Genomic DNA, 16,484 nt, shown 5'->3' on the forward strand with positions numbered 1-16,484 from the left:
AACGTCGCTTATCAGTGATTACTCTTGATCATGTGCTAGGTGATCCGTCATATAGATTATAGAAGGCAATACGTTTAAACCTGATATTAGCAATTTACTCATATTAGCAATATTTTTTAGTAAAACTTCATTACTTCAAACATCATAAACTTATTTTTTGGTAAAAAAAAGTAGAAAAAAATTGGTCGTTTGGTCAATGGGTAAAGTACTGTGGTAAAGTAGGCAAGATAAAATTGTATTATCTGCTGACCTATAAACACGGACAACCACAGGCGCGTCTTAATATAAAAACAAGAATCGAGATCTCGATTGAAGACCAAAATCAAGCTCAAGACAACAAAAAAAGTCGACGAAGTCGTATATTTTCAATTCTACATATCATTACTTCAAATAGTTGAATAAGTGACAAGAAATGACAGATAGATCTCCAGTTCGACAGATAACACGATACTTCAGTACACCCTTAACTACGGTTCTTCGAGATTCAAAAAGTGACGTACATTTGCAAAATGCTTTCTACAATGTTGCAGCATTTTCGTTTATTTTTGTTGGTCTTGGTGCTGCAGTGGCGGTGTATTTTGTTTTGGAAGCTTTCGTCAAACCTTTATTATGGGCTGTACTGTGCGGGGCTTTTTTATTTCCTTTAAAGTACACGTTGTCAAAACTTGTATGTTCATGGCTGAGATCTCTGAGAGAATCTAATACACCTTTGCTCGTGGGTTTTGCAATTCTGCCTTTTCAAGTATTGAATGAACTATCAGCGATCATTGGTGTGTTTATATTTCGTCACATCACGGAATTATTATCTTTGACGTGCACATCATTAGCCTTATATCTGCTATATTTATACCAACCATTTAATGAGATTTTCATCATTGTCAGTGGAATTGGAATGTTTCTGTATCAAGCTCTTGGTTATTTCTCGAATCCTTTATGGGTAAGGTTGATAATTAGTGTTGTAGCCAACCAACTACATAAGTCCTACTAAGGTTGCTGCCATGTAATTGTCAAAACATTATTATTTGTCGTCGCATTGAAAATGTATTGTTTTTACTGACAGAAACAGCATGACTAAATTACTGGGGTTGGTTGCAAGCCTGGATAGCGTTATCCATTGGATTGATAGCAATTTTTTCCATCCAGGCTTCGTGCAACTGGCCCCTGGCTCCCCCCCCCTCAATGTAAATAACCTGACCGTTTGCCATGACCCTAATTTTATATGAAGAAAACTTGACAGACAAGATTGAAAGTATGTTTCACACCAAGTTTCTTTGAAATTTTGTCTGGCTTGTTTCATGTTATAAGAGGAAGCAGATATTATTGTTTGTTCAATCTTTTAATATTAGTACAACAAGTAATGCTAATGACATATCTTTAAAAAATAATGCAAAGAAGTTTTACAAATAATGTTGCAACTCTAATGAAGACCAGAAGTAAAATTTCTTCATAGGTAATTTAAGTAAAATGAGTATACTTAGCAGAAGTTATAATTTTTCATATTTTCAGGCCTTTATATCATTCTGAACTTTAATGTAATAACAAAATTCATCAAAAGTGAAAATGAATATTTCATTTGGTCTTGTACTAAAATTATAGTTGATCATTTTCTGCTTGAGCATGCACTAGTACATACACCATATTGTTCCTGTTAAAGTATCTGTCTACTTATATTCAATTTCATTCTGGTATGTTGAATTAAATTTTTTATAGGTATGGTCTGTTGTCCTTTGTTATTCTATCATTGTTGTGTTTTTTTGGACACCATCATATACAAAAATCATCACAATCTTTGCATACCCTGTTTGGAGTGTGTTTATTCTACACGTGGCATCCAGTGCTGGGAAGTTCAAAGTTCCATTGTTCTTATTCATCCTAATGCTATGCTGTGTTGGTGCACTTGCCGAGTTAGTTAAGTCTTATAAAGGTTAGCAACTTAGGTTTTGTTGTTAGCTAGCTATTCAATTATAGTAGCTGCTTCAAGGCAGTTTCACTCAAGAAAATATTTTTATTATTGTGTTTGTCTTCAACCTTCATATATGCTGTTCACTTGAGTCTGAGCTATAGAGCCAAAGTTAAGATCTGAGTTGTTGAGGTCTGGACAGAAAATCCAGCAGTGATTATCAGAGCAGTTGACAGAAGTTTTAGTAAATGTCTCATCAAATAAATGTCCACGAAAAACGAAATGCGTTAAGTTCTGAGCGATTTATTTTTTCTGAAAAAGAACATTTTTGGTACTAAGAAATTTCATAAATTTTCGGAGATTGAGACTTTTTATCTGAGCTAAAACTCTGTTTTAAGCAAAGCTGGAGCTGGAACTCGTACATAAGTTGTACAGCATTAACCTTTGTTATGAAAAAAATTTAAATTGTATAGAATATGAAAATGTGAAGGAAAATATTATTTGAAGCGAAATAAAAGAAAATCAAATTATCTTTTTTCCAAAACTGCATAGAGGCACAACTGATTATGCCCATTTAATGAACACGACAAGTTTTTTAGTTTCTATTTTTAAAATACTTGTCATGTTCATTACGTAAATGCACATTTTTTTTCATTCTCAGGTCACAAGTACAAGCTTCATAGAGATGGCAGTAAGTTGTTGCGAAATTTGTCATTTGCTGCAGCAGCTGTTATGAAAAATCAAAATTCTGAATCTGAAGATGAAACTGTGTAAGAAACTGTCAATAAACTTCTGATGCTGATAATTGGGAAAATATATTGTTTTTTTTTGTTGTGGCATTTTTGCGTATATTTTGTGTAGAAAGGGAGAAAAAACAAAAGATGGGCCAAAATTAACGAAAGATGATCACGTGACAACAGACACTGTCGATGAAAAAACTCCCAACATAAAAGCTAGTGATCTTTTCTTCCTCGCGTTGTTCTGGGCCACTGGATTTGTGTGCATTGCAAAGAACCTCTGGATATTAGAACTATTGACTGTTCCCTTTGTCATATATGTGGGGAAAAAATTGTTGGTATGGATTGATAATGAAAATGCCTTACATGAATATGTTTGCACATTCTCTGCGAAACTGAAAGTTTGGGCAAAAGAACGGAAAGATGTTCTTGCTCCAGCTCCACTGAGAGGAATAACAAGGACTATATTATTGGGAGATAAAAAGGTACGTGTAGACTTAACTTACGTAGTTACAATAGGGTGGTAAAGAGATTTTTAGGTGATAGGCTCAGAGTAGGCAGGGGCTCAGCCGCCTTGTTGGAATTCTACGTCAAGTTTGTGTAGCTGACAGTGGTGAAAAATATCCGAGAACCCCCCGTGCTAAAAGTCTCGCAGTATACCTCTCTGGTATTAGCTATGTTTAATTGTGATTTGCGCCACACCAAAATTGGAATGGTCTCAATTTGACGAGTTGTTTGGAAAAGAAATGTCAATGGCATTTAGGCGGTCTTTGTTGAACTTTAGGTTTTCATAATCACTCTCCTGTGACTATATAGCACCTACGTATCCTAGTGTGTACGGTGCTGTTTACGTAAATTAACAGCTATAGAAATGGTTTTATGTTTTCTTGTTCATTTCCATGAATCATTGTTTACTTAGTGATAAGGGACTTGATCATTTTTGTTTAACCAAAAGTTAGTCTTAACCCGAAATTTTCCCAATAAATTAAGGATTGATCAAAGAATGTCATACATGCTACGCATGCACTTTCTCCTATTACACGTAGTTGGTCTATTGTTAAACTTTTACCCGGCATTGTTGAAACAATAAGCAAGCGAAACGAAACTCAATCGAAGAAAATATTTGCCAGATAAGTTTTTATCCAAACAATTCCAGTAAAGGGTTAATCGTGGTTTTCACTTGTGTTTTACGTTTGTTGGTAAGATATCTTTTACCCGCGTGCGAGCCTCCGAGGCATCTATAGCTTTCATTGAACATAATATACGTAAAGTAACTGAGGTAAATGCTTTGTACGTTGTTATTGATATTTTTATAGATGGTGTTTTGGGTCGAGCAGTTTGTTGACAAACTAATCAGCATATGTATGATATTCTTTCTTATTCTTGGTACAATAATGTTTGCTGCAGTCATAGCTATCCAGGTACATTGCTGCTTCATTTGTTTCAGTTGTCAACTCTCGATTAGACAATGAAAGATTTTATAAAGGTACAAAGAGAAAGTCTACATTTGGTGCAAGTCAGTGGTGATCTTGTCAATGATGCCATGAATGAATATCCAGAATTTTTTAAGTGAGTATGATTATTATTTTATGCTCATTTGGAGATAGATATTAACCGAGTTTCGTCTTGTAACTTCAGTCAAATAGCCATTTGCAGTAACGTTATTATAAAAGCAATATTTTGGCCTTTTCTGACATTGTGTTTATTCATGCATAAATTGACCATACCATCATTAACCTGTACTTATTATATCTAGATAGGATTCGGAATGTCAAATATAATGGAAAATATTTTTCATTTATTTTGAAACTCGCGTTGATAACCGAATTTCTTTCTGATCATGAACATTATAAAATATTGTGATTGTTTACTCTGGTTGCAGAAAGCCTGGCCAGTTGAATATTTACCGTTGTCGTTCTGTATTGCATAAAATATAGAGCAACATTTTGAGGGTTTTGGCATTCATGAAAGAAAAATTAAATATCTAGTCCCAGTAAGTCTCACGCAGTTATTCTTGGTGAACTGCTTTGAAGGCAATTTTGAAGACTTCTGTTTTTTTCTTAATATTTTAGCATAAAAAAACGTCTACGTATATCAATTACTATAAATGTTCCTTTAATCATTTTTAAATCTTCTCTAGGCAATGGGCTCCTGAAAACCAAGACTTTCACCATATCATTGATAAGGCTGTAGATCAAATGTTTTTTCATGGTCGTGATTGGCTGGCGAATAAAGTATACCTAATCTTATTTATGCACAGCGAGCCCTTTTGTTTATTTCTGCTAGGCAAATATTTCTGTAGTCACTCATAATTCTAGTATGTAACAACTAATTCATTTGAGCACTGTTTCATCACTCTTTTTTATATCATTTAAAATAGGAAGATCACAGCAAAATTGTTTGTTTGCTTCTGGATTTCGCAAGACACTCCGCAATATAAAATGAAATTTTGACTCCGTTAAATGTTTTATTTTAAGGTTGAAAATATTGGTGGGACGACCCAAAGAAATAATTCGCAGTTAAGGAAACACATACTTGAATTAACTGACCGTCTTTATCAAAGTTGGAAAGAGTTACCCGAGAAAGAGGCTAGTTATGCATCCTTATAATTTGTGCACAGCGGTTTTCTGTTTTGTTATGTAGAGATTTCTATGTTACCTCAATCTTTTTTCCCTGTAGTAATTTGCGTTTTGAGTAACTGTAAATTTTACATCATCATTTTCATTTTTTCTTTTAAACCCTTTTTTATAAAAAAATTCCTTTTTAGAATAGTTCTGGCTCCGAATCTCAATCGGAAAAAATGACAATAACAACGAAATCCAACTCGACCGCTGCGCTTAAACGAGCTGTCCCATTTGGTTTGTCCTTACGGGGTATCTATAACACACTGACTGTAAAGCAGAAGATTGATATCTGGACTGTGTTAAATGTTGTCAAAGAAAATATTGATGTTTTGATGTCTGTAAGTTTTTATGTCATCTTCTGTCATTGGGCAATCACACGACTTACGTAAAAGAATTATGAAAGTATTGTAACTTAATGTTGCTCACATTGGCTCATATATTTTTCAGTCTATTTCATGAATGATGAGTAGCATTTTATCGAGCATTTTGCTAGAATGATGATGTAGGTTTTTTATTGATGTTTTGGAAAAAGTTTATTTAATTTCTATGTACTTATATTTTTTGCTCAGATTTACTCCAAAACAACCAAAAATTTCTGCTTAACGTGTGATTTTCCAATTACTTTGATTTAGTGTCAAGGGAAGCCTAATTTCTTAGTCAGTTAATGAAAATAATTTGCCATTCATTTACTGGAAAAGAATTCTAAAGAGATATATGGTAGTTTGCCTAAAAATTTACATATCTGATTAAGATATAAAATTTTCTATATTTTTCTAGCAATAACATATTTACACAAATTGCACATATTAAACTCATAGCCTCCATGTGTTTTCAAAAATTTACGAATTTTCTCTAATGTATGTAACATTGAACTGAATCAATTGTTTACGACATCATAGCGACAAAGAATTTACGCCTTATTAATATTCAATTCAATTCTAAAATCTTTTGTTTTCACAGTGAGTGCTTGGGTAGAAAGAAATGAGCACGGAAGGTCTAAATAAATGAGCTGAAATGTCACTATTATCATAAAATTAGTTTGTATTGAAATAAATTCTGCAACCATGCTGCTACTGCATTTGTTCGTATCGAAATTCTAACACTGTGCAGACTTTAATATAAGTAAAGTATATTAAAAAATTGGCTAGAAACGCTTCATGATGTAATGTTTGATGTTTTCTTGGACGTGTTTAGAGGCATATGTTTGGTCATCCAAATTTATGCTTCAACTTTATAAAATCATGTTGAACGAAAGTACATGCTTTGCAGCGCTTAAAACTATTTGGGTATAAAATCGAGGCAGTATAGACTGCAAAGTAAGCCGTAATATGAAATAAGCTGAAGTTTCTGAAGTTGTATATCAAATCAACTCTGCATGTCAATATTGAGAAAAGGTTCTCGTTGCTTATGTTCTTTATGCTTTCGTTTCTTCATAGGTTTTGGAATCAGTTTGGTTAATCTTTAAAAGTAACATGAATTTGGCTTTCAATATCATCACTGTCTTGTTATCTGTAGTGTTTTCAAGTGGCACATACCTTCTCAATGCTGGTTTCTCCACAGTAAGTTGGTTTTAAGACATTTTTACATTTCGGAAAACACGTAGTGCCCCCACCTTCACCCCACCTCCAATAATTTTGAAATATTAAAATCTTGCTCTCAATCCATCAAATAACACCTACATAACATAACTGTGATGTTGCATAATGACTATTTGATAGACATATATACTGTACACGTATAACGAGATGCCGCATGGAAAGCTTCTACAAAATAGTTTCATATTTAAATGATATTTAAAACAATAAACTTGCATATATTTATGTACTTGACGAGATACAAAAACACATGCATTAAAAAGATGTCCAGTGAAAATCTGTTGTAACTTGCGTAATTTGTTTTTTTACCATTGTTCTTTGCTTTGAAACTGATATGTCGATAAACACTTTGGTTTCGAAACCTGAGTGTGAAGTTGCATGTTCCAGTAGTTAAAAAGTACTGGCTGTTAATAATCTATGTTTTAATTAAAGTAGCGTTATTTCACCTTTTATTAATAGCATATTTTTAATAAAAAAATAAATAATAAATAGTTGTATGTTTTTATTTGTTTCAGATTGTCTTTTGACAACGTTGTTTTATCTTCTAAGTTTTTCTCATGATCAATATTTACCTTTATTTCAGATTGTCTTTTTGACAACGTTGTTTTATCTTCTAAGTTTTTTTCATGATCAATATTTACCTTTATTTCAGATTGTCTTTTTGACAACGTTGTTTTATCTTCTAAGTTTTTCTCATGATCAATATTTACCAGTGCATTGGGTTAGCACGGTGTCTGGTGATGAAGCAACGCTATTTGAGAGATTATTTATACGGCAATAAGGTAGCTAGAAGTCTGTTTCTATTTCATACATTTCACTCAAACAATCTAATCAATTGTTACTCAGTTCTTATATGTTATATTATAAGGAAACATTGTTCCTATGTCATGAAGTTGCGCCATTATGAATTGGTTTTTTAGTGTAATTCGTGGCAAAAATTCAAATGTCTAAACTTTATGGATGATGAATTTGTGTTCGTCGTATTTTAATGTAGTTAGTCAGTGGATCGAGGGTTATTTAGGCTGTTTTAGTTGTCCTATTTATATAGTTATTTAAGCATTTTTCCAAAGTGACAAAAATTTTGAGAACTCACTGTCTTAATTGTAAATTTTGTAACATTTGAATGTCGTTTGTGTAAAGGATCTTACTTCGGAACACTCAATTCTTTTCCAAAAGTGTTATATAAAGAATTCATATAGATCAGTCCATTGTTATGAGCTCCATTAGTTTACGAAGTGGACTGTGCAAGTTGTCTGTCATATATTATTAGCATGTTGTCAGTCTTTCAGATTGTTTCGACAAATGTATTTTAAAACTGTTGATGACCGTTTTTGGCCTGGCACAGCCTAATATTGCTTGGAAGGAAGAGTGTACTTGCCATCGTAAATGGCCGAAAATTATAGAGTTCCCAAAACTTCTCAAAACTGATAGAAACTAATAGCACTCGTGGAATTATATTGCTTTTCAGAACTGTTGGAAACTCTATGATTTTTGGCCATACATCATGGTAATTGCACTCTTCGAGGACATATGTATATTTGTCACCTCGACAAAGTATCTGCTTTATTAAAGACATAGCGATAGACATTACACCTTGTAAGAAAAAGAAATTGGTCACACGTAAAAGCCGTCAAAACACGACAACAACAATGGTTGTTTCGACTATAAACTTTTGATAGTTTTTAATAATTTTTTTGTCATAAAGAAAATAGATGTTCATCTTGAACTAAAATGAAGTTGTATTTAATGAAGAACTGAAATAAATGAATAAAACATTCTATGGTTGATTCAAATAACGATTAAAAATGAAGTATTTTTTTTAACTTTGCACTATCCTTGGATCCTTAGTCGTTACAAACGCTATCTTGCAAATAAACCAGTCATTCAAAGAGATTTTTCCGAAAATATGCTAGAGAAAAATACCTTTATTAATGACGTATATTTTTTTGCACACAAAATTTATTTTTTTACAAAGTTTAGTATTTAAAATCGTCGTTTACGCATAAATAACCATACTCTCTTGTAATTTAGTGCTCTGACTGGAATAAAACTCTTGTCTCCCATATTCACATTTATTAATTGAAGAAATACTATTAAGTATTATACTGCGAAAATGCTATTTATTATTTATAGCTAATTCTATAATTCTAGGCCATTTTATCTTTCAGCAATGCAAGGATTTGTGAAAACCCAGTCTTAATGCCAAGTTTTATCCCTGAATGTGCGATTAACGTTTTCTATTAACTGTTTCAGGGGTGTATTTGGTGCTTCGTTAAAAATGGCTGCATTTTATGGCTTGTATACCTGGCTTACTCACACTTTATTTGGAGTGAAAATTGTTTTTATTCCTTCAGGTAATTGAAATTCTAATATTTCATGGTACCCAACACGCTTAGAAAAGTATAGCTTTATGAACTGCAAAAATTTCAGTTACAGAAAAACATGTTTTGCTAAATTATGTATAATAAATAGTAAAAAGGTTCAATTGAGTGATAGATTTATATAATTTAACTTCATTCGACATTCTTTCTTCTAAGTTTTCTTACATACAACCTATGGTCCTTACCAATTATTTTCTATATATTTATGTCTTTCTTGTATTTAGCGATTGCAGCCGTAACCGGGGTCGTACCGTTTGTTGCATCTTATTGGGCCGCTGTTCCAGCTGTCTTAGAACTATGGCTTATTGACAACGCAGGAATACAAGCTGTTCTTCTTGTGATATGTCATATTCTCCCGACTTATGTCGTTGATACTGTTATATATAGTGAGATAAAGGGTAAGTTTAACTGAACTTCTTAATTTCATGAAGATGTGTGAAAAGTTAAGTGGTGTTGTCAAGTAGCTATACATAGCTATAATTTAAAAAATTCAACCATCGTTCACTGCAACATGACTTTGGCAAACTGAACGTAAAATGAAAACTTTTTATTGCGCACGTTTTGGCAATCTTAATTATATCTATCATTTATCAGTGCGAGTAAATGAGTTAGATTACTAGTGTTGTAAACCATACATAATATTTTCATTTGATTAGTTATTTACTGACAGTAGAGATAATTGTGAAGTTACAAATATACAAACATATGAAAAGTAGACCACACGTGAAATGACAGTACATTGAATATACGTAAATTACTCATACTAACTACAAAAAATTCATTTACTCGCACTGATAATACATAATATTGCCGAAACCTGTACATAATGAGAAAGATTTTGTATATGTAGTATGTAAACGCCTATAAATGCTGAGAATATGAAAGATTTAATGTCGCCCTATCAAATATAGTAAAAGATTGTGACTAATTTCATGTTAATTTAACATTGTCTTAGTTAGATATTATGGTTATTTGTGAAAGCATTCACATCGAATGACATTGACGTAGATTAGAATATTCCTGATCTTACTTAATCTGATTTCCATGTTAATCGCTCAATAGTGGTGGTCACCCATATCTTACTGGTCTCTCAGTTGCTGGAGGAATATATTGCCTTGGTTTAGAAGGAGCTATTGTCGGACCTATTGTACTTTGTTGTCTTATAGCAGCATTCAATGTTCAGATATTGATTATGCATGGTTCTGATGAAAATCTCAATCGCCAGAGCATATTTAAAGAAGAAATTTAATGTATACATTACCTTGTCTGTTCTTATTTATGAAATTGGTATTTAAGTGTATTTAATGATTTTATAGTTATTATTATTTTATATGTTAGTCACATATATTTTGAAGATCTGCTCTATGTCTATATGCTTGTAAATACAGTCACAAATCTAATGTCAATTAACTTTTAAGATGAGCTAAAGATCATCTTTGTAGCTTTAATACTTTAGGAGATAGCACTGAGCGTGCGCATGTCTTCTAACGTATTAACGCTACAAAGACGATATATTGACGACAGCTTTACTACTGTGATATTACCCTGGACCCTCGTCATTTTACCTACATTCTTGACGTATTATACTCAACCCTTGTCATTTTACCCTCACTCTTAATGTATTATCATCGACCTCGTCACTTTACTCTTACTCTTGACTTTTATCCTCAACCCTTGTTATTTCACACTTGCCGACATATTGTTAGGTTGCTACCGCCAATATGATACAAGAAATGTAAAAAATAAATCTTTGATGTAAATATAAGTCATTTTGCCAATGCCTCGAATACATGCTTGTCTAAAAATATTATGCTTGGCCAAAATATAGAATAAAACATCGATTACAAGGTGTTTTGTATGTTCAGCGGGAATTCTCCACATCTTCAATTAAGAGGCAAGCCTGTACCTATAAAATGCTTTAGACAATCTTTGGTTGCTAAGTGCTACCATATCTTCAGCTACTGATAAAGAACACAATTTGATTTAAATGTCAAATTAGGCAGCATTAAGGCGAAATACATTATGTGTTTTTATGCAAGCTCCAAGTTTTGTTTCTAATCTCATAACGTTTTTTTTGTTTCACTTTAAATAATTTTCAATAAGCAAAACAATAATTTCATATATATTTATGTATCTTTTAATTTACCATAAAGTTCAGTTATACAGAGGTATAGTCTCTAGAATACATTAGAGCAGTATAGAATTCTATATAAGTATGAGATATCTTTTTAAAAAGAATTGCCTACGAAGCTTTGTATTGTAACAGTATCATATCAAATGTTTCTCAAATTTCAGACATTTGTTAAATCATTTCCATCACCAAATACCAAGTACGTTTCCTGTGGATAGCTTGCACAACTGTTAAAGAAATTATGCCATTTTATCATTGTTTGTTTTGTTCATATATGAAGCCGATAATGACACCTTGCTCATAAAACAAATTTCTACATTTTTTTCTTTGTAATCAGCGCTAATTTTGCAGAACTTTAAATGGGCTGATATCTTATAAAATGACAAAGACTTTATTATAGTCTTGGACATTACTTTTTCAAATCATTCTGTCTGAGGATAGTATTGAAATAAAGTCGAAAATTTACAGTTCACTTCTCGTCTTGTTTTGATGCATATTTTGCAATCTTAAGATGTCTTGCTTCTTCAGAATTTGTTTTATACTATAAATCACTCATGTTTTTGGTCTTTTTATTTCCAGTTCAAAAATTGTTTGTTAGCATGAAGGGTTTTTCTGCTGCTTTATCAAATTACCAGTTTCTAATGTAGGTGACCAAAAGCACCAAAATTTGCAAGCACCAGATTGTACATGCAGTTGTCATCGCAATGTTATAAATAACAAACTGATATAACGCAGAAAGATACGTGCAGAGTAAACAAAAGTAACAAATACTTGAAATTTTTCAGTATAAATGACTTCCTGTTTGTATGAAAACTTTATGCAATCGTATTACTTTGTTTAATACATTTGATAATTTTTAAGATCCGCTCTATTATACTACAGCAAAGAAATTTATACAACAGGGCTTGTATTCCACGCATGCAAGCAAAAGAATCGTCTGTTCTCCAACTTGAAACTGGCTACAATGTTGTCTTTTAATTAATTTTTTAGTGAGATATGCCATCATGTTTTTACAAAGTGTTCACAGAACGGAAAAGTGTCCGATGAGATTATATAAGATCCTTTAAAAGATTTCTTGTTTTTTAGTTACTTATATCTTTAATAACAATCATATATTATGGGATAAATTATAATAGTCCGTAAAAACCACAGTACGAAATATAGTACAAAACTAAGGAAATTTAATGTAAATGAAGTAATACATGTATGCTACATTTTGTCTCCAAAACGCCGGAATATAAACGTGAATACAGCTTTTGATTAGTACGTCCTACCACAGGTTCTGTAATCCAAATATTTGTGTACGCCTATAGTAAAATAAGTCATTTTATAAAGAAAGAAAAAATAATGAAGATACTTTCGGATATTGAAAACTCTAGGCAAATATAGAGGCCATGCAGCTAAGTTTATGTTGAAGATAACAAATTTTATTCAAATAAATTATTATACAATTGTATTCCTTAAATATAGGCTACACTTCTGAATTTTTTAGGTATTTAATCTATGAACAACATTCATTAGGTCTCTTTTAGTGGATATGAACCATCAAACATTTCCTCAAAGACAAAAAGCGCGAATAAGAAAATATTTCAACTTGCCTTGAACAGAAAATAGGAAGAAAAAAGAGAGGTGTGATGTCTTGTAACTATTTCCACGCAAAACCGGCACAACAGATTATGATTCTGCTTAAGCTATAAAAAACACCAAAAACACCGAAATAAAATTAATCAATTTGATGTATATAATATTTAGCTACATTCAGCTTTAAGAACAAACTTGTTTCTGAACCACTCAAGCAACAAATTGTGATATAGTACTAGTCATTTGTGTACTATTCAAGCGCACGCATGGCAGATTAACAATATATCATCCGCATTTATTATACACGACAAGTTTTTTTAAGATAGACATGTTTCATTATCTCATGATGCCATCTTCAGTATAAGAGAAATAATAAATGATACAAAGTTTATATAAAAGTAATGTGATACATAATTGCAACAATAAAAAGGAAATAAGATAAATTATTGGGGAGCGTCCGAGAGTATTATAAACTAAATATTGTATTGAATTTTTAAAAATTTGAACATTAAGGTCAGGGTTAGTTTTATTAATGTAGAGTGCTTCTTTCATTTTAAGGTGTCGGCAGTGTCGATGATTTTGAATATATTATTTTTGAATATATCATCCATTAAACGGAACAATGTTTCGCTCATTAATATAAATAACTTCCTTTTTACTTTCTTTTTTCAGCAACAATTACCACCTGTGCAAGACTGAATTTAAAGCCGACTATGATTTATCCATTACAATTCTTACTTTTGAATAGAGTTCAGTTTTAGTTTAGTCATTAAAGAAAGCATGGGGTGTCTCAAAGTCATTCTAGTTAGTGGAAAAGTGTTTCATATATAAAAAAAAGGCTTTTATATATAAAAGCCTTTTTTTTATATCACCAATGTTATCTTTAAGATCTTCTGATTATTCTCCTCTCACCTGGTGATAGAGTGGTTTAGTTTTCTGTTCTGTCATGGTGTAAGTAATTTGACAAAACAAACAGCATTAATTTTATCATGAAGAATATGCTAATTTTGGGGATATAGACAATACGTCATCGTAATTATGCTATTTGCCATACGTCATCGCCATACGTCATCGTAATTATGCTATTTGCATATCCTACATAAGTTTTGATTTGTTCGTTTGTGGTCATTCTTCATCGTGACGCGCTAGAGGCTTGTCAAGGTTTTATTACAAAAAATGCCAAAGAGTCAGAGCAAAGTCAGAAGCAAGAGAAGGAGTCCTCCCAAATGTAGGAAATGCCGAAATCACGAAATATTCGTAAATGTTAAAGGACATAAACAAAACTGTGTTTATAAACATTGCAAGTGCAATTTATTTAAGAATACGGATGAAGAAAGACGTTACACAAGAGCAAGTGTAGCAGTACGTAGAGAAAGCAAACGTTTGTTCAAATCAAATGGTATGTTTTACAACAATCTATACTTTCTTGTTTAATGTTAAATTAATACAATATTTGATTTTCCCAATAATTCTTACACTATATGCAATGTTCGTTTGGTGAAAGGATAAAAATCATTTTGTCCAACTGAACAAGTTTTATTTTCTTATGTTCAATTTCTCTAAAGCGATCTTAGCTAGCAAACTGTTTTTTAACAAAACACTACGATAGACAAAATCTTTCAAAAAATATTTGTGTGAAAAGTGAGCTGACTCACTTGAATGACACTATCGTCGAGAAAAATAAAACATGTGTTAAAAGCATTAGTTACGACATAATCTTGGGTCGAGAGAAAAGATTTTATTCCAGAATGAGAAATATTTCATTCAAAAATCATACGAAAGTTATTTACGTTATTCTTTCTGTCATTGGTGTAACCTGTTCTGAACAAATGCCACCGCTATAGAAAATTACCATTTTTCATTTTATAGAACTTTTATCATTTTGAAATGAGTAAAACCAAAAATATTATCTATGTTACAACAACCACCACTTCGCCAATAAGAAGCACTTTTAGTTGGAATTTTCATTTACCGCGTGGTAAAAACTTCGCGCTCGTCAGAGAAATATTTGTGCTGAATCATACTGTGTGCGTGGCATCGGAGGGTATAATTAATATGCTGAAAACACAGCTACATTTACCACTTGCATTGAGTCAATGCATTACAAATGAACTGAATCACTATTTTCACATTATTTCTTCAAGTTTGGATAGCAAGAATCGTTTTTACAAGGTTTTGGTCTACACAATTCAGACACGTTTATACTTTACCTGAATGCTTTTGGACTGGGATTGTTATTCTAACCGATTAAAAATTATATAATTATGGTTTTAATTTTGCGCCAAATATGTATAACATTTTGCAATTTTATAAACCTAGATTGTACAGGTTTAAGATCAAAAAGTGCCTAGAGCGTAAGTTAATGAAATTATTTACTGAACGAAGATAGGTTTACATTTATATGTTTCTACGAGACCACACTATCAAACAAAGAACTGAAACAATTTAAAGTTGATGACAAATTTTCTTGTTTGACAATTTTAACGTTGGCAAAGAAAATGTCATATTTATTTTAACAACTTTTCTCAATTTAGTCTTAAACACTGTGCACTGTAAACACTGTATGAAATGTCGGTTTTGAAATGGAGTCAGAATATCACCAGTTGTAGAACTACGTTTTCATGTATGTTTCTATAAATACTAAGAGCTCTAATGCATGAGTTTTCTGAATGACTTTTTATGTTGGAATATGTTTTATTATACAACATAACCAAACCGGGCTTCATTTTGAGCAAAAATATTATAACCACTAATTTGAAAATTATAATACGTTTATAACAAAGTTATTGATTATGAATTTCTGAAGATAAACATCAAGAAATGCATGTGTTGAATGAAAATAGTTAATGACAATACTGTGCCAGCAATCGCATAAAGCGCTATTATTCATAAACTGCCGTTCACAGTCATAATTACTAGACGAGAAAATCTTTTGTTATGAACAAAAGGTCGATTTCAATAGCGTTAACTTTTGGTCGATTTCAATAGCGATAAACACGAAGAGATGTAATAAATGAGTTTTCTGAATGACTTTTATGTTGGAATATGTTTCATCATACAACATAACCAAACCGGCTTCAGATTGAGAAAATATTATCACCAATAATTTGAAAATCAAATACGTTTATAACAAAGTTATTGATTATGAATTTCTATAGATAAACATCAAGAAATGCATGAGTTAAATGAAAACAGTTAATAACAATATTGTCTCAGCAAACGTAAAAAGCGCTATTGTTCATAAGCTGTTGTTTACAGTCATGATTACTAGACGAGGAAATCTTCTTTGTCAAAGCTGCCGATTTCAATAGCGTAAACTATTTGAGTAAGGTATATCTTAAACAGGATTAGGGCATTGAAGAAAAGAATCTAAAACCCAATCTACTACATATCTTACTCTGCAAAATTTTATAGTTACGTGTGAGGCAAGCCGCTATCTTAAAAAGGCAAAACCATTGAACTAAAACATATGAAACGCTACCTGTAGCCAAGACAAGGTGTGTTAGGCTATTGCAGTATTAAGAAAAACTAATAT

At 31.9% G+C, this 16,484-nt stretch overlaps 1 protein-coding gene across 1 annotated transcript; it reads left to right on the plus strand.

Annotated features, from left to right (window-relative positions):
• Positions 1 to 290: 290 nt before the first annotated feature.
• LOC124440202 (transmembrane protein 245-like) lies at positions 291 to 10,643 on the plus strand. The gene is given in 15 exon segments (XM_046990532.1): positions 291 to 937; positions 1,711 to 1,924; positions 2,562 to 2,670; positions 2,762 to 3,122; positions 3,954 to 4,058; positions 4,124 to 4,206; positions 4,778 to 4,871; positions 5,115 to 5,225; positions 5,405 to 5,599; positions 6,698 to 6,820; positions 7,509 to 7,611; positions 7,614 to 7,638; positions 9,110 to 9,210; positions 9,462 to 9,639; positions 10,300 to 10,643. Coding segments are annotated over 15 exon segments (2,514 nt in total). The 5' UTR covers positions 291 to 412; the 3' UTR covers positions 10,487 to 10,643.
• The last annotated feature ends 5,841 nt before the right edge of the window (positions 10,644 to 16,484 follow it).

The sequence above is a fragment of the Xenia sp. Carnegie-2017 genome, unplaced genomic scaffold, assembly GCF_021976095.1.
Source record: "Xenia sp. Carnegie-2017 unplaced genomic scaffold, XeniaSp_v1 HiC_scaffold_2, whole genome shotgun sequence".
In the NCBI taxonomy this organism is placed as follows: Eukaryota; Metazoa; Cnidaria; class Anthozoa; order Malacalcyonacea; family Xeniidae; genus Xenia; species Xenia sp. Carnegie-2017.